This window comes from Rhamphochromis sp. 'chilingali', assembly GCF_963969265.1.
Source record: "Rhamphochromis sp. 'chilingali' genome assembly, chromosome: 3".
NCBI classification, from domain to species: domain Eukaryota; kingdom Metazoa; phylum Chordata; class Actinopteri; order Cichliformes; family Cichlidae; genus Rhamphochromis; species Rhamphochromis sp. 'chilingali'.
Window position 1 is genome coordinate 40957458 of NC_137931.1, and position 18208 is coordinate 40975665.

Genomic DNA, 18208 nt, shown 5'->3' on the forward strand with positions numbered 1-18208 from the left:
AGACAGGAAGCTGCATCTCTTAAGTTAGGAGTCTCTGTTGGTTATTTTAATTCCTTTGTTTTGAGTTACACTTATTGGCCAATGGTCGTTTCATTGTTGTTTTCCTTCATCAAAAGTATGCAAGTTTGCGGTCACTGTGATGTGACCCATTCTGAGGACATAGAAATAGAAAAGAAAGTTGTCCAAACTTTGAGTACAAAGGTCACGTATGCTTTTATACTTTGTTTAAAAATCACGTTGTCATCACTTTTAACAGTTTTAAAGGTTATGAATGGTCTCCGTGACACAATACACATGCACAACACATAGTTATTTTCTTTATTTTTCTCATAAGGCAAGAGGCCAAGAGAGAGGAAGAGTTGTGGTAGGCCCTGGTCAAATAGACATACTCAAATACGTGCTCACATTTACACTTCTGGGCAATTTATAATCACTAGCTGACCTAACATGCATGTGTTTGAGAGGACGGTGGGGGAGCGAGAAAGTCAAAGCACCTGTAAGAACAAATGCAGACACAAAGAGAAAATGCAAACTTACATGAGCCGACAGTTAAATTCAAAGTCGGTGCTTTCTTACTGTGAGCTGATAGTGTTATCCACACAGCACTTTTAACAGAGGGGAGCCCAGTGGTGTGGAGGGTGGCATCTTGCATCTCTCATATCAAATTTTCAGTCTGAATTTAAATGAATAGAAAAAAGGCCAACATCAAGCTCTGATATGAAGTAGTGACATATATGATACAGTTACATCAAAACAAGCACAATACTTGAGTAAAAGTTTTATTTATTTCCATATTTCTAACCACACCTTAATGGGCAGATTATTCATTCATTTAATCTTTATTTCAGTTGCAAAACACCATCCAACAAAGAGAGGATACCAGTGTCTCTAGAATTAATACTGGTAATGTCTAGTGTTAAACATCATTTGCATTTAGCCCGTAGTGATTTCATATTAAGCCTGCAAATATACTTACACCCAGTAGTTTTAAATATGCTGGCTCCAGTAGTTACAAACATCTTACATGCACTGAGCCATCGTCACCCTCATGACGTCATTGAAAGCTACATTTAGTTTCGGTAAACTCATTTTCCTGTGCACATATATGCTAGAGCTGTACAATATGCACAAACTAAAGGAAAGAAAAGCACCTTGCTCTACATAATGATCTAAATGAAGACCCTCCCTCCGTCTGTGCATGCATTAAATATGCTGGTATATACATTATCGCACGTTGCCTACAAATATCATCATCACGTGTTTTTGTTGTTGTTTTTATTTTTTGCTCTGTCCAAGACATCTGACCCTATTACATACACAGTAACGTTATTGTATGACAATATGAAGTCTATAAAATCTTAAATGTTTGTTTTCCTTGGTTCTATAAATAATAACATCGCTCGTACAGACACTGTATATGATTTTTTTTTTTTTTTTTTTTAAATCCACAACATATGTGAAGAAGCTAATAGAGACCAGCACTACCACGGCTAGAGACCACAAGATCATCCAAATTCATAATATGGTTCACCATACTATTACCAACCATGCGCTCAGTTTTACATCTCAGATTAGAGATGCTGAATAAATAAATCAGTATTTAGGGAGATATAGGCTCCAGCACTGCTGTGGCGACTTATCTGGTAATATAGATGTAGATTTCAGGTGGAGCCTTCTCCTGCATTATTTAGAAGACATTCATTTGTGTCCTCTACAAAGAAAAAAGAAAGAAGGAAGCAGACACAGAGTTTTGTCTTTTTAGTAGCTAAAGTAGATACAGAGATTTTATAAATAACAGGAAAACCTAAAACCATATCCAAGAAGATTTTTATTGGGACCCTAAATGGCTCTGTATTGTGTTATATAGGCTATTTAAAATCTATCTATCTATCTATCTATCTATCTATCTATCTATCTATCTATCTATCTATCTATCTATCTATCTATCTATCTATCTATCTATCTATCTATCTATCTATCTATCTATCTATCTATCTATCTATCTATCGCGTTGTCCTTTCTCTGACTGCACCTGAAAGCAGCATCCCTCACCCGCGCCACCAGAACATCACTACCCAGAATCCCCCCGTGCCGCATGCGCCCCGCTTACTACGGCCCAAAGGCGTTGGTGGTTGGTGTCCGTCCGAAGATGCGTTGCTCTCCGGCAGCATCAGTACCAGCTCCGCCGTGCTAATACACCAAACACCGGGGGACGGAGGAGACATACCGGCGGTGTGTGGAGCTGCGACCGCGCCGGTGCACCTGACTGCAAGATGGGAGACCAGAAGGTGAGCCGGAGCCGGGGGAACAGGTGTCTCTGATGGGGGAAGCCGTTTCAGGGCGTAGTGTACAAAGGAAGGAGGGGGAGACGCGGCGATATGAGGGAGTTTGTGGATGCAGCATGGGCTTGAATTCCTCAGTCGTCTTGTTTTTGTACTCGGTGTTTGTTCGGGTGGATGTGGGGTCGTTTCTGTGCTCGCTATCGACCGCTTTCTTATCGACAAGTATCGGTGTAGCAGTCGGGGACGTGGGGAAGGGGGCCTTGGCGTAGCTCCTCTTCCATCAACAAACATTGCACAGTTCTTCTGTATGAATGGGCTTTTTCACTGTGGCGTCGGAGCAGTGCAGCAGGAGTGGCAGCAAATCAAAAGTGTGGGTTTTTCTGTGTAATATTGTGTGTCCGGTCTTTGAAGTCGCCTGCGTAACGATTGCGGAGCTGCATTATTAAATTATAAATGCGCATCCTTCCGCCCTCCCTGTGCACCGAGGGTAGGTCCCTCTCTGATCTCATCTGTTTAAAAGGGAGCTCAAAGCCTAAAGCTTTATGTGTCCACTCATCAGACAAGGGCTGATTAACACATCTTATCCACAGAGGAGGCTCTCCTGTGCGCTAATACAGGGATCCTGAGCCTGCCTGGAAGGGTCAGATTGTGTGTGAGTTCAAAGCAGAAATGTTAAGAAAAATCTGAATTGACTAAAGGAAAATTTTGTCTTTTTCTTCAGGAATCTCTGCGGAAGATCACCCACACACTGGCCATGAAGAATGAGGAGATTTCCAACTTCATCTGCACTCTCAAGCAGAGTCTGGACAACTTGGAGGTACAGTAACGCGAAGGGCTCAAGTTAAATTTGATCTCAAATGATACCCTGAACTTTTTTTTTCTGCTGCGACACCAGGCAAATTCCAACCGGGTGCAGGAGGACCTGGAGTCTGAATGCAGCTCCCTCCATGCTGTTCTGGACGAAATGAAAGAAAATATGCTGACCCGTATCAAACAGGAGCGAGCAAGCCGTACCTATGAGCTGCAGGTAGCCGTTATTGTTTCTTGATTTGAAAAGTCTAGATCTTTTTAATCGGGGGGGCATCATTGCATGGCTTAGACTTATTACCTGTCTGCATACGAAAGCAGGTGTTGCATCAGTGCTTGTGGGGACGTTGTTTCATTCTTTGTTGTTGTACATCCCATGCTCATCTCTTGATCACTGATTGAGTAAGGCGGTTCACAGGATAAAACCGGAGCCTCCTGACCTTTAAGTCAGACTAAAATCTAAACTTTTCTAAGTGAACAGCAAGCAGAATGCAACGTACTTTAACACGATCTGTTAAAAAATACTGTAACTGTACAGAATACAAACCACAAAATTACAGATAACAGGTTTAAGTGGAGCATCATCGTGTTTGTCTTAACGTTTATGTTTTTTAATGCCACTGTAATTTATAATATTGGTGAGAAGCGTTTATCCTTCAAGCTGAATTCTAAAATGCTTCACATGTTCGGTTGTACTTCTCTTGAAAGTGTGTTGACTTTATGTGTCATTTGTTGGTTTGGAAATGCCTCTGAGGCATTAGGAAGACAGTAACAATAGCTAGTAATATGTTTTGAAGTGCGTTGCCAAGCTTAGAAAGATTTATAGGGGACTATGGAGCAAGACAAATAATATTGCCACTTCCTTTAAACTGCTACCATCTGTACGGTGCTGTTGTTCCCCTTTGTTTGGAAAAAAAAAAAGGTCCAAACTGTCATTTATTCCTCGAACCATGAACCTCCTGAACATGAATGGTTTGGCCAAAATCGCCCCAAAGATGCAAGGAGACTGAAAGTGTCCGTATGTGATTGTTTTTAAGTGGTGTGTACAGAATCAGGTGACTTCTGCTCCAATCAGCTTTCAATGATTTCCACCATAGCAACACTGTTTTTTACTTTTTTTCCTTTACATTGCTTTAGCTTGTTAAAGTGCTTTAAAAAATGAAGTAAGAAAGAAGACCATAGAGAGAGAGAGAGAAGAGAAATATACGCTATATGCCTCAAAACTACTGAGCCATCTCCACATTACACCTGCAGGAGCTGTTCAAGCATGGAAACCCATGCAGTGAAGCTCCCGGCACACAGTGTTTGTGCTGGTGTTAATGCCAGAGGAAGTTTGGAACTCTGCAGTTACTGAATCAGCAGAGCGTCGGCGAGTTTTATGCACTCGGCGACCCCGCTCTGTAACTTTATGTCATCGATATAATTCATGGCTGAGCTAGCATGGTTCCTAAACACTTCCATGTTGCAACAAGCCTCTTACAAGAGATCTCAACAGAGGCATCCTATTACAGCACCATCGAATTCAGTGAGCCATGCAGTCTGTAAAGGCCGATTGCATGCTTGATTTTCATACACCTGAATTCAAAGATTACGAGGCGTGGTCCGATACTTTTGTTCATATTGTGTAACAATAAACAAGGTAAGGCCAGGAACTTGCAGCTGTGGAGCCAGAGGTACCTGCTGCAGAGAGGAGGTGAAAATGACTCATCTCAAGTTTGCATTTTTTGCTTTTTTTTACTCTCTTTCTTTGCAACATTTATTCCAAACTAGCTGCATGAATGAAAGCTGATCTTTGTTTTCATTCATCTCAGGTCAAAATACCAATAATTCAAAAACGTCTGTAGCCTCAGGACTGAGCGATGACTCTCAAATGATGCAGCTAGCTCCATGGCTTCTGCTGGCAACACAATTAACTTATTATACAGACGAATAACCTGTGGGAGTTTGCAGATGCGCTCCATTTGACTGTAAGTTGGTCTTTTCTCAGAGTCAGCTGAGCGCCTGCTCCAAAGCCCTGGAGAGTTCAGAGGAGCTTCTGGAGATGGCCAATCAGACGCTCTGCTCCTCTGAGACGGACGGTTTTACTCAGGTAACTGACAGTCATGCTGCTGCGCCGTTTGATGTGAATTTCAGTGTCCACATACGATTTAATCTGTCCTCCTTGTGCTGTCATACTAGCAGTGATTTTAACATGGCCACCGGCAGCTTTTTGTGTTGAATGACAACATGATGGGCTCCTACTCAGTTCTCTCTTCGCTCCGTGTCTCTCCTCTTTTTTTCCTTTCCCTCTCTGTGCTTCTCCTCTCCAGGCGGCCAAAGACATTAAGGATAGGTATAGTACTCAGCAATCCATTACTTTCCTTTTGTCATAGCCTCCTGTAACCAGCGAGCCATCTAATGAATGTAGCGTGCATGCATTCAAACCTGTAGCCACCGCACCCATTTCATAGACAGTAAGCACGATGGAAGCTTTCCACTCTTTTGTCTCTGAGTTTCCCCACTCTCATCTCGAGTCTGTGCCATCCTGTGTCAGCCCCTCCCTGGATGAATGCTGCTCCCTCTCTAGCTCCGCTTTTTGAATTAGGGTGATGAGTTCAGCGCTAGTATGTCAGAAATGTAGTTAGTGGTCTTTTCTTAGTGAGCAGTACTAGAATCACCTGTTTCTTCTTTGTCGCCCTCTGGTTCAGTTCAATAATAGACCCGCACTTGTTTCCACCCCACGTCTTTGTGTGTTTTTTGTGTGTCTTTCTCCACAGCGTCACAATGGCTCCAGCCTTTCGCCTCTCCCTGAAGGCTAAAGCCAGTGACAACATGAGTCACTTGATGGTGGATTTCAGCCAGGAGAGGGAGATGTTGCAAGGACTCAAATTTCTCCCAGGTCTGAAACGAAGGAGTTGCTGACTTGCACAACATTAAAGCAGCACTCTGCTTCTCTACTTCTGTTTAATTTTACACACCCGGTTGATTGTTTAAAGCTTCTGTTTAAAAGGGATAACCAATGATAAGAAAGTTACACATGCACACTTAGTTACATCTATACTCGACTCTTGTAATGCACTGCATAGATTAGTAGGTCAGTTACTTGTTGATTATTTACAGGTAGTGTGCACTACAGAATCCAATATAAAGGAAAACTGTTTGTGTTTAAAGCCTTAAATGGTCTTGCACCTGGATATGTGGTAGATAGTCTGCCTCCATACACTCAATATCATTAAAGTGTGCCACTCCTGATCATTCCTCTGATTGATGCTTTCTGAAAAGGGGGATGTTTGCCTCGGCTGTTTTTGCAATCAGATGAGCATCGCCTGTGACGGTTGTTAAATCTAAACTGAAAATGTACCTCTTCTTTTTTTCTTTTTTTTTTGTCAGGCTTTTGGAAATAGTTCATCTCTGGAGGATAGGTTCCTGCTGTAAATGTTGTGTAGCATCAATATTCAGGAACATGTTTAATTTATTTAGTTTTAGTGGTTTTTAATGTGTTTATATAAATAAAGTTAAAGAGAGAAGGGCTGAAGGTCAGATAAAATTAGGGGCTGCAGTACAGCTGAGCATAAGATTAGTAAGGATTATTTTGAACTCTACAAGAGTAGCTTAGCATGATTCAGAGTCCAAGAATTTAAATATGGAGCTGAAATTGAGGTTCTCCTTAACAGCTCTAGTTACTAATAATTACTTTGAGTAATTATTAATTACAGCTGTAGTATTTTACTATAATTAGTAACTAATTACTTTACAGTTTTTGTCTGAAAAATTACTTTTTTTGGTATAAAATCTGCATCTAGTCATGTCATTGTCAGCTCTTGTCGAGTGCCAACCAATTTAATGGGTTTCAGTTGTTTCTCTGATCAGCAGAGCTGCACGTGAGGGCACAACTGTCTCAATCGCATCGGAAGTTAAACAACCTGTAACCTGCCTGCTCCCTCGTACAAAGTCCAGGTAGTTTTTCACTAGGTCATATAGTAGAGCAGATAAAATATGAGGAGAGTTCACAGCAGCTAGGCGGGATGTGCGTCTGTTCAGGCAGCGGGATCTCCTAAACTAAACAGTGTTTTTGAAGCAGGCTGCGTGATCCGGTGTGCTGCATGTGGGAAAAGGGGGGAAATCTGGTTAACGTTCCCACCTGAGTTCATGTGTGAAAACTCTTTTAAGATTTGAGCTTTTGTATTGTTACACCTTGAACTGCTACACAGTACATGTAGTCTAACTTCACCTCAATGAATTTCAAAAGTAAGACGATGCAATCTAGATAAAACAACCCGAAATGAGTCACTGCACATTACACTTAATTTCACAACACAATGAAGTTAAGAGTTCAAAAAAATACTTAAGAGATTCTGGTCAGGCTGTGTTTGGTAGATAAAGTATAAGCTGCCACCCTGGAGGTGTTGTTAAGTGCAGTGTAGGCATTTTTGTGTTTTTTCAACCAGAACAAAAGAAAGGGTCGATGCTTGCTGTGTGTTAAACTTCCTGCAGTATGTTCCACTTACCAGCATTTTTTTATATTAATGAGTCAAATGAATACATGTGATGTGACGGGGAGTTACATACAGCAATAAAACCACAGAGAAGTATCACTCCACAGCTGTGCGAGACCTCCTAACCTCGTTATTGCACCGTTGCGGTTTGACAGCCTACATATGTAGTGTGGGTCTCAATCTGATCTGAATCGCCTGCTTTTAGCTGTAAAGCTAAGACACACAGAGCTAAGACACACTGCTGGTTAAACAGGATACAGTAAATGGAAAAGGTGAAAGTTTATCAGATGAATGTGAGTGAAGAGTTGGGCACAGAGAAGGGTGACTTTTTTTATCAAGTGCATGTAAAAAAAAAATAAAAATAAAATAAATATTTATATTTTGCCACAAGGTCATGTCAGACTTCTTTTAGGAAAATACTGCCCCCTTGTGGTATTAAATGCAGCTTTAATATCGAACTGTTACACTTCTTGACTATTTTAGTAAAGAGTAGTGAAAGTTGATGTTGGACACAATCTGTAACAGGTAAAAACTCTTTTTGTCTTCAGTTCCTGCTACTCCTGAGATCCAGGTGTCAGAGTGCCAGGTGTGCGACAATACGGTGACTGTAGTTTGGAGTTTACCAGAGCCTGATAGCAAGATAGACCACTACATACTAGAACACCGGCGCACAAATCACGAGGGTCCACCTCGCATCCGAGAGGACTACCCCTGGATGGTGGTGGAGGGGATACGAGAGATGGAGCACACTCTCACGGGTAGGAAGAGGACTGTGAGGTGATGTTTGGCATTTATAGTTAAACTTTGAGTAGATTTTCTAACCTAGAAAACTTCCCTAATTCCAAGGTCTGCGCTTTGACACCCGGTACTTGACGTTCAGAGTGAGAGCGTGTAACAAGGCTGTGGCGGGAGAGTTCTCTGAGCCGGTTACACTAGAAACCCACGGTGAGAATACTTGGATCTGGCTGCTGTTATTTTACTCTGACTGACAAAAGATGTGGGGCTTTTCAGTTTCCTGTACACTAAAAGAAAAACGTTGCTTCTTTCCCAATATCCAGCTTTCACTTTCAAGCTGGATGCTGCTTCAGCTCATCAGAACCTGAAGGTGGAGGACTTGAGCGTTGAGTGGGACAGCAGCGGAGGAAAAATACAGGACATCCGAAAAGATAAGAACCGAACCAACTCACCAATGCACTCCCCAGCCAGGTTTGTAAGCTGCTGATTTCATGTGCTAACTCTCATTATGAATAAAGCTCAGAAATATTGAATCTTTCTAGCTCGTGTCTTTTCTGTAATCAGGTCAGCCCTGATGTCTCCTAAGAGAGCACCGACCGCCCGGCCCGGCAGAGACAGGTTTACAGCAGAGTCGTACACAGTGCTGGGTAAGAATACGTGCAGCAAAAAAAGAGGGAAGGACAGACACAAACTTGTTTTTGCATTACCAAACCGCCCCAGATTGTAGATTGTAAGATACAATGTTAGAAAGTTACACAATAAAGTAATCTGATCTTCCTTACCGCCCAAGGTGAACTAATTAGTTGGTGTAATGAAGGCTTTACACGAGAAGAAATGATCCAGATTTAAACCAAAGGGTTTTTTTGTTGTTTCTTTTAATTACTGCACTTTTTACAGCTTTGGATATTTTAAACAGAAATCATTTCCACATAACTAACTTTTCAAATCAGATTTCCATCTCTTAGCAAGGCAGTTGTTACATAACCACAGCTGTCAGCATGCGTAAAGACAGTGGCGATTGTTTTGACGCTGGCCTTATGTGTCGTGACAGCTGACACTGTGATTGATGCTGGCCAGCAGTACTGGGAGGTGCGTTTCGACAAGGAGAGCAAGGCCTTTGCCGTGGGCGTAGCCCTGCGGAGCCTCGGCCGATTCGACCAGTTGGGGAAAAGCAGCGCTTCCTGGTGCATCCACCTGAACAACTGGTTGCAGCAGAGCCTCACAGCCAAGCACAACAACAAGGCTCGAACCCTCGACTGTCCCATCCCAAATAGCATCGGAGTCTACATCAACTACGATGAAGGTAGGATCCAAACAGATCAATGGGTGAACTCAAAGATTTAGTTTGCCTCAGCCACAATTTGGTAACTGGAACAAAATGAAATAAAAGAAAAAGACTGTTTAGCGTTATTTGTGGATTAAAGTGAAGCAAGAATAAGGCTACTTTAACTTCCACACATTTTAAAAAGAAAATCTTTATAAAATAAACCGTTAAGTATGTTTGCCTTTGTGTTTCTCTCCAGGTATTCTGTCTTTTTACAACGCCAAAACTAAGCAGCTGATGCACACTTTTAAAACTAAGTTTCAGCAGCCAGTTATCCCAGCGTTCATGGTGAGGAAATTCAAGCCTATTTTTGTCTGAAAACTTTGCACCACCTGCTGATTTATTTATTTATTTTAATAAACTGCCTGTCATGTGCTGCCCCCTGCAGGTGTGGAACGGGAGTTTCTCTGTAGTGACGGGCCTGCAGGTTCCTAGCGTGGTGCAGAGCGGCCAGAGGAAGAACAGCGGCACCAGCAGCTCCAACGCCAGTCTCAACTAGACACATCCATCCACCTAGCCAAGTGGACTCCTCCCACCTCCACCCAGCCTTGGTCAGCGCCGCAGATCATCTCCTCTGCCCTGACGGCGGTCGAAGCCATATCGCAGAAGAGTTAAATCACTGGAGTATGACAGTTTATCCTGTTCCACGTGCAGTGTCTGTGTTGCATAGAGACGAACTTTAGGTGGGAAGAGGTGGGTCTGCTGCTCCCTCAGTGACAGAACTCTTCAGATGTATGACTCTGGCTGTTGTGAATGCTGGGGATACAGTAGGTGTAGGCTTGCTAGGTTTCCTGTCTCTGCACATCCATTTAGCACCACTGCTGCTAGAGCACTGATTTAGCGCTGGCCGCTGTCCATCCTTCTGTCAGCCGAACTGTTGTGCAGCCAGCTGCCGGTTCAGGGTTACGCTCTGTCCTGTCTGCTCTCTCTCCCTGTGCCTTCCTGCTCATTTCCAAAAAGATGAAATCGGGTACGCTAATAAGCTTTCTGTTCCAATTTAAAACTATGTCAGAAAAATTTGGATTAGCGGTTATTACCTATCCAGCCAGCAACCAACATACGGTCTATAACCCAAATAACAACCTGCACCTACACACAGTTACTGAAGTCCCTGAATCGCTGCCAGCAGCTTTTAGATACAAGAAATTAACATATTTAGGATGCTGAATTTGTTTTGTTGCCAAGGCATGTGCATTTAACAGTGTCTATTGTATTTCATATAATAGCCAGGACCCACACTTTGGGCTCTTTTGGCTCCTGCTGAGGTTTTGTTAGTTTAAAATCAGAGATGGTGTTATCTGTGGAGGAGTCTGTCGTACAGACTAAAAGTCAGAGGCAACTTCCTTCATTTTAACTCCTTGTAGTGAAGTCAGAGCGCTCATGTGGCTTCAGGATTTTTGAAATGATTGTACTGTATACTCACATAACTGCACTCTAATGCTTGTCCCTGTATATGCACCATTTCTTTTGCAGCAAAGAGTTCCCATTATGAGTAGTGGACTGCGTTTAGTCCTAAATATAACAAATAGCTAGGCAGTAGCTGGAGCTAATAAATCATATAATACAGATTAGCCATTTATGGAGCCACCCAGGCGAGAAACTAAAACGATAAACCCTGAAAACTTAGTCTGAAGTCTGTTTTTGTGCACCGCCTGACCTCTGAGAAGCATCCACCTCATGCTGTATGTAACACACGGTAACAGTGTTGCTTTGCCACATTTCTCCCTCTACGTGTGTTCTGAGTAATGTAGCCTGCGATGCTTTAAAGAAGCGAGAGTTCTGTTGACTTTGTTTCACATGCTGACAGATGTCAGAGTTTATTGTAAATAGTTTAATTTTTTCCACTATAATGTATCAGTCATTGAGGTAATAAAGGAGTGAGAGCACTGTGTTTGTCCGTGGATGTCTGTCTCAAAACAGAAATCAACAAAGGAGGACAAAAAGGTTTGGCTGTATGAATAATACATAAAGCGGAAATAGACCTGGCACAGACAGTCATAAAACCTATCCTGTTGCTGCATGGCACCTACTAGAATTTGCTTGATCACATGACCTGATGCGAAAGAGCAAGTTTTACTTCAGTAAAAAAAATAAAAATTTTATACGATACATTTACAGAAACCAAAAGTTCGTCTGGCAGTTCTGTTTTTCTTCATAGGGCTGCATCACTAAAAAGGTGGGCAGTAATACACTACAGTTCAAATATGAACATCCTGCCTGTAAGGCAGAATATAACCATTGTAGCTATGGAAATCTTAAAAAAACAAAAAATCTAAAAACACTGATAAATGTGATTCAATAGAACAAAGAAAAAAAGTGCCACTTTCATTGGCAAATGTGCAAAGTGTACAAGAGAAAGGTATAGATAATGTGACATGTGCACTGCTCTTTACAGTTGATTAATTTGCTAACGAGTGTCCAAGAGAAGCAAAAATCAATAGCACGTTAATCCTCTGAGAGGCTTTGCTGCTTCTGTGCTGCCGACAGAGCCGAGCTACACTGCGGAGCAGGGGGAGGTTATCAGCGGCCCGTTTCTGCTCCCATGTGTCGGTTCATCTTGCAGGGACGGTCTGACACAGCAGCTTTGCCATATTGTCACAGATGGAGATTGCTCTCAGGGGCTCCCGTCACGAGAGGTCACTGGCACTTGCCCTTGTTTTTTTCCAGCCGAAGTTTCAGCTCAGATATTGTTGCGCGAGCAACTAAAAGCAACATGAGAAAAAAGTAAAAATAACTATTTAGAAAAATTTAGAAAAATATTAAATGTGTTTCAGATTTCACTGAGGTAGGAAAAAGCCTTAAAGTGAACCTACGCTGATTATCGGGGTCTGTAACGGCTTTCACCTTCACATCTTGTTTTGTGGTTGAAACGGAGGAGGGAAAAAATTTGCGAGGTGCAGGAGTTGGAGGCATGAGTGGAATTTTCTGGGTTTTCCCTTCTGGTTCTGTAGTGAAGACAGACACATACAAGGGGGGAATTAACCATGCAGCGTCAAAGTGAATATTTTCCAATAGTTTCTTAAATTAGAAAGCGAGATAGAGATCGAGAGCCACTTACGTGGCAACGGATTGACTGAGGAATCTTCTGTCTCTTCTGCTTCCTCATTCCCTGTTTGAACACAGACATTGCTTAGAAACAGTAACTGGAAAAAATGAAGTCACACCTGTTTACACTTGTGAAACATAACAAAAAACTCATGATGGATGAGCTGATTGATGGCACATGTGACAATGGTGATACTCACAGTTCTCATTCAAATACAAGCACTCTTCCACTGGCAATTCCTCTGGTTCAGGAGATGGTGTTTTTCTACAGACTGGAAAATAGAAGACATGATTTTGATTATTGGAGCACCTAATAAAAAATAAAGAAAGAAAATGACCAGATTTTAAACAAACAAACAAAAAAAACAGGTACTATTTCAACCAGCAACCTTGGGAAAACACAAATATGCAGACAATAAACACGGCATATTATGTTCAGGTAAATAAAGGTTAACGTAATATGTTTTAGTCACAGGAGTCTGGAATGAATTCAATATCATTTCAAACGATTGTTTACTGTGATATTTTGTGCAGATTTTCTTAAATTACAGTTTAATTAATTAAAGTTTAATGGTAATTAGCATTTAATTTCAAAGTCCAGAGCCAAAAGAAGAAACTAAAGTTAAATCTCAAGGAGGAATCTCCCAACTGCACCAAAACAAAGAGGCTTACAAAGCAGAGTAAACAGACTGATGTATGAGTTTGTGTTAATGGAAAATACCTGGTTTGGGAGGCTTGGAAGGAAGGCTTGGTGGAGGACCTTTTTGCAAGGGCTGCTGAACACTCTTTTCTCCATTTTCATTATCAGAAGAAATATAAGCTGTTAAAAAAAGTCCATAGCTTATATTAGTCATGGAATAATTATTACAGAAGAACAAATAGAGACTGGACTATATCAGGTTCTGTACATACATAATTTCTTTTCATATGGTTCTTCAATAATGAGGGGAATCAAAACTCCGTCAGTTGATGTCACTAAATAGCTGATCATATCGTGCAGAGTGTCACAGGTGACCTGCACAGAGAGAATAATCAAATACACAAAGTTAACAAGGGTGTGTGTGTGCGTGTGTTGACTTGGTCATTTATGGACCTGCAACAATAAAATGTCTTGCAGGAACTGCAGTGAGCACTGCTGCTGAAATTCACTTTACAGACTGAGGTGTGTCATGAGAGCACAGAAGGAAATGTATGCAACTTTCAAGCACAAACCTAGCGTTGTACCCGCAAACTAATGCAAAAAACCACACACACCAGGCTGAGTCGTGAAAACAGCAGCCAGATTAAAACAATCATCTGCTGCCATGACAATTTTATTCCCACCACAGCCTTTACTGTTAAATACCTTATTGTTTTCCAGGAGGTCATAACACTTTATCTCTATCGCCAATAAAACCATGAAAAAAAAAGTTCTATCAAGGGCAGCAGTGTGTGTGTGTTGCACTGTTTGTCACTGCCATGTGGGTGTAAGCCACACACAGAAGATTTCATAAAGCAATAAAAAAAAAAAGGCAAAACCTGTATAGAGAATAAAAGATTCCACTTAAGTTACTCAGTTGCTCCTTTCTTTGAGGCACACATGTACAACTGAACCCAGAATTGGGCTTTGGTGTTAATACTCACTTTAGGCTCCACATCAATGATGAAGCCGCCGTCGTGTTTTCGGATCACGCGGTAGTGTTTGACTAAAGGGCTGCAAGAAAAAAAATGAATAAACTTTAAACCTGAATAAAATACCAGCATAGTTATTGCTATCAGCCACGTTGGGACACTGTGCAAAGCGTAACGTAAAAACAGAATAAATAAATCCATATTTCAGTTCTACTGTGAATAAACAATATGATGGGTTTATGAGGTTTTCAGATCACTCCATTCTGTTTTAATTAGCATTTTACGCAGCATCACAACTTTTTGGGAATTAAGTTTGTATATTATTTGTGTTATATATGAATGAGTGAGTACATGTTTATATCTGTGTCCGATGTGTGTGCGTACCTGTCCAAGTCCTGCCTGGTGCTGACAGCGAAGGAGCTCCCATCGCTTCCAGGTCTCAGCAGCAGGTTTCCTCTTTTGACTTCTCTGTCAAGAAGCAGCTCGGCCTCCAGGCGGGAGACATTGTGGTAACAGCTATAGGAATGACACAAATGTGTCACTCATCAGCAGCTGAGCTCGGTATATAATTAAATTCTAATGGAATGCATATGCAAAGAATGTTTCTGGCATTAGAGTCAATCTTGACTTCTTTCCAAAGAAAACAAAATTCCAACATGTCTGGCTTCTTTTCTTTTTTTTTCCAAGAATGAAAATGCAGATAATTCAGTTAAATACCAGTTAACGCATTTACAGTTATAGCAACACCTCTTCGCCATAAACATAGTCAGCAATAGTGCAAAAGTCACGAGTGTCTTTGATACTGACGCTGGCATGTCTGCTTGTAGGGTGACATAAGAAGGGCAGCTGGTCTCAGCAGATGGAGGGCTGTTCTGTTTTCTCTCAGTTTCCTTTTGTACTGCCTCTTTCAGCATGTGGATCTGACCTGGCAGCAGATTCAGAGAGGTGGGCACAGCCAGCTGCAGGAATACATAATAATAATTTTAAATACTCTGTGTTACATCTACAGCTTGTTATTTTTCTATAAAGTGAGATAAAGGTTTGTACCACAGACCTCAGCTACAGCTTGGATATAGCCCTTCCAAAACTCACGAACTTCTGCATTTGGGACCTAAAGAAGTGACAGAGGAGGAGGAAAAGGTCAAAAACAGAGCATCCTCCTTTGATAGAAATCAGACCAGTTGCATGTATTCCACATATTCCCTTACGGTGAATTTGATATTTCCGCCTTTCAGTCGGAGATTGAATCTGGCTGCATCCAAGTTACGGTCCTGTCTGGTCTCATCTGTTACTGAGATAAATCCACTGAGATCCAGTTTCTCTATGTACTGATAAAACACACACAGTCAAAGAGGGTTAATCAAGAAAAGTTTGGGGGGTTTTTTGTTTGTTGTTTTTTAAAAAGAATAATTCAAATTTGTGAATTTCATTAAGTCAACTTACATCGCAGTCCTTTTTGTCATTGAAGAAAAAAAGGGTGTTTCCACAAAGGGCGGTCCACAGTTTCTGAGATGTCTGCACACAAAAGAAAAACAGCTCAAGAAAAGTGACGAATCCAGACACGTGGATAGATATTTTAAAAATAAAATCATCCATTTTCTTTTATCCATTTCATTTATTTCCTTCCAAGTAAAGAAGAAAGCAAAGTTACACAACAAAGGAAAAAACAACAACATCAACAAAAACCAGGCTGATGACATTTCTGGGAAAGACCTGATGAGTCAACTGATTCCTTTACCGCAAAGGAAACCGAGAAACCTCAACAGATACAGGTGTATGATATTAATAACTCTGCTCTACATGCTTGTTTGGATTCCTTTGGACCTGAGGGGAATCATGACGCTGCATCACTGAAATAATTAAATGTGTTGGTGTGTAAAGTGTGTCAAATCCCGGTATGTGTACGAACAAAGTTAGGATTTTTTTCCATTAGTTTTTATTTTGTTTGTTTATTTGGTTTTTACAGTTTTGTTATCATTTCAGCTTGATTTCAATTGATTTCTTTGTTTTTGATTTTATCAGTTTTAGTGTTAACTCTGCATTTGTCTGTTATGCAAGGTTTTACTATTGTGTGGCTGTCACACTGTAGGAAGTTCAGAATAGAGCAATGCACAATGCAAAGATTTTGTATGAAGTCACGCAGACGTCAGTTTCACTCAACGGGTACACCAATGCCTCCCCAGACTTTTTTTGCCTAGACTGAGAAAACCAGAGACATTTCATGTATAATTTCATCTTATTTTGGTCTACAGACAAAGCAAAGACCCGAATGAAGCTCTCTTTTTCCATTTTCCAACACTGTGACCTGCTGGCAAATATTAAGGCTGATGGCAAAATCTCTAAGGCATTCGATGCCAAGCTCAAACAAATTGTGTTGAATTTATAAAGTGAGATAAAGGCTTGCCTTTCAGTCTCATGTGCACAGTCTTATCAGTAACACCTTGTAAGAACAGCCCTCAGGATTTATGATCTCTAAAGCTTGATGTTCTAGTTTATATCTTGTGTTAGTTCCTGGTTTTCTCAAATGATTACGACAAAAGCAATAAAGAAGTCAAACCAGTCTGACAGGCAGAAAAAAAATGTGAAAATGACAAGGAGCTTCTCTACCACAGTAAACTGTTTTTTTCTATCTAGGTCTTTTACCTACATCTGTTTTAAAGGGTAACTGAGCAGTAACCATGCCAATGCAGTGCTGTTTTATCATTTCAAGCATAACGTTGTAAAGACTAAGTACAAATATTACATTGGAGTACAGTTTATATAAAGCACGGGCTTGTGCAGGAAAAAAAAACTACAGAACTACAAACAAAATGAAATATTGCCCAAAAAAGCATAGAAGTCCTCTTTGAAGTCACTAAATGGCCCTGACATTAAAATGAATAAGTAAATAAAAATATTTAACAGTTGGCAGTTGTTAGGAACATTAATGGCATGTTCTGCACATGGTTGGCAGGTCAATCATTCATGTTCCTCTGTTGTTACCACACACACACACACACACACACACACACACACACACACACACACACACACAACAAACAGAAAACATATTTCAGACTAATTGATTGCTTTACAATAAGGAAACGAATTTGACAACATTTCAAGCAAAAGTGGTCACATTTTTGCACTTTTCAGTTGTAAGGATTTGCTCTTTTTCTCTCTCTTATATATAAGAGTAAATTCTTTTGGACAGTATCAATCAATAGAAAGACTTTGCTTCATCAGGTCTTGATCGTTTATGAGAAATTCATGGACATTTAAACTCAAAAACTGACTAAACTGTTTGAAAGTTAAAAACCTGAAGCCTCGATGGAAAATAATGACATGTTTGCTGTAAGCGTGAGTACACAACGGTCACATATCTGCACAAACAACCAAGCAAAAATCTTATTTACCTCATCATTGAATGATCTCTTCTCCATGTATCCTTCATAGTAACAGTTTGGCAGCTGGTCCCTCGGTCGCCTTGTTCGCTTTGCCATCACAGCAAGTGTCGTTGTTCAGAATAAGTCAGATTATACTGTGAATACGAACTCAATTCTCCTACAAATGTATGAAAAGTGCCCCAGCTGCCTGACTATAAAACAACTCAGTCCTTGGGCCACGCCCTCGACCAATGATTGGTCAAAGAGCGAAGTGGGTGGGTGTTTCTTGAGGACGGAAACTACCTTTTCTTGCAACTTGGAACAAACTCCAGCGCCTGGTATTTACACCTTAATGAACTTCAAAAGAACTAAAGCACAATGCTCATCAGAGCGTGTATGTTCTTCAGTCATTATTTACAGTAAATAATTCACAGGTCATTAAATGGAAACAACGCAAACCATAAAGCTGTTGAGCTGGAGCGTTAGCTTTTTAGACCTGCCATCATCAATGGCCACTAGTAACTAGTACATGTGTTTACCACTTCATTTTTATTTTTTATTTTT

General features: G+C 40.9%; 2 protein-coding genes across 2 annotated transcripts; one reads left to right on the top strand and one right to left on the bottom strand.

Annotated features, from left to right (window-relative positions):
- Positions 1 to 2132: 2132 nt before the first annotated feature.
- fsd1 (fibronectin type III and SPRY domain containing 1) lies at positions 2133 to 11509 on the top strand. Its single transcript, XM_080876838.1, has 13 exons — positions 2133 to 2288; positions 3004 to 3099; positions 3178 to 3309; positions 5077 to 5178; positions 5399 to 5421; positions 5846 to 5967; positions 8113 to 8322; positions 8411 to 8509; positions 8623 to 8770; positions 8864 to 8946; positions 9351 to 9602; positions 9823 to 9911; positions 10012 to 11509. Exons 1-13 carry the CDS (start codon positions 2274 to 2276, stop codon positions 10120 to 10122), a joined length of 1482 nt encoding a protein of 493 aa, XP_080732964.1. The 5' UTR covers positions 2133 to 2273; the 3' UTR covers positions 10123 to 11509.
- A 145-nt stretch (positions 11510 to 11654) lies between these two features.
- On the bottom strand, positions 11655 to 17847 carry LOC308393227 (signal-transducing adaptor protein 1-like). Its single transcript, XM_080876839.1, has 13 exons — positions 17675 to 17847; positions 15723 to 15794; positions 15488 to 15607; positions 15334 to 15390; positions 15087 to 15238; positions 14664 to 14795; positions 14292 to 14361; positions 13581 to 13683; positions 13390 to 13488; positions 12869 to 12940; positions 12682 to 12732; positions 12437 to 12568; positions 11655 to 12325 (listed from the first exon to the last, which is right to left on the bottom strand). The coding sequence occupies exons 1-13, from the start codon at positions 17759 to 17761 to the stop codon at positions 12261 to 12263; spliced, it is 1212 nt and encodes a 403-aa protein (XP_080732965.1). The 5' UTR covers positions 17762 to 17847; the 3' UTR covers positions 11655 to 12260.
- Positions 17848 to 18208: the final 361 nt, after the last annotated feature.

Bases quoted from the DNA above. Each gene is read 5' to 3' on its own strand.
- fsd1 (XM_080876838.1), top strand. The intron at 5,179-5,398 runs GTAACTGACAGT...TCTCCTCTCCAG, and splicing joins AGACGGACGGTTTTACTCAG to GCGGCCAAAGACATTAAGGA. The intron at 8,510-8,622 runs GTGAGAATACTT...CCCAATATCCAG, and splicing joins GGTTACACTAGAAACCCACG to CTTTCACTTTCAAGCTGGAT.
- LOC308393227 (XM_080876839.1), bottom strand. From the start codon at position 17,761: ATGGCAAAGCGAACAAGGCGACCGAGGGACCAGCTGCCAAACTGTTAC. The intron at 13,684-14,291 runs GTGAGTATTAAC...CTCTCTGTGCAG, and splicing joins TCATTGATGTGGAGCCTAAA to GTCACCTGTGACACTCTGCA. The intron at 12,733-12,868 runs GTGAGTATCACC...GTGTTCAAACAG, and splicing joins CTTGTATTTGAATGAGAACT to GGAATGAGGAAGCAGAAGAG.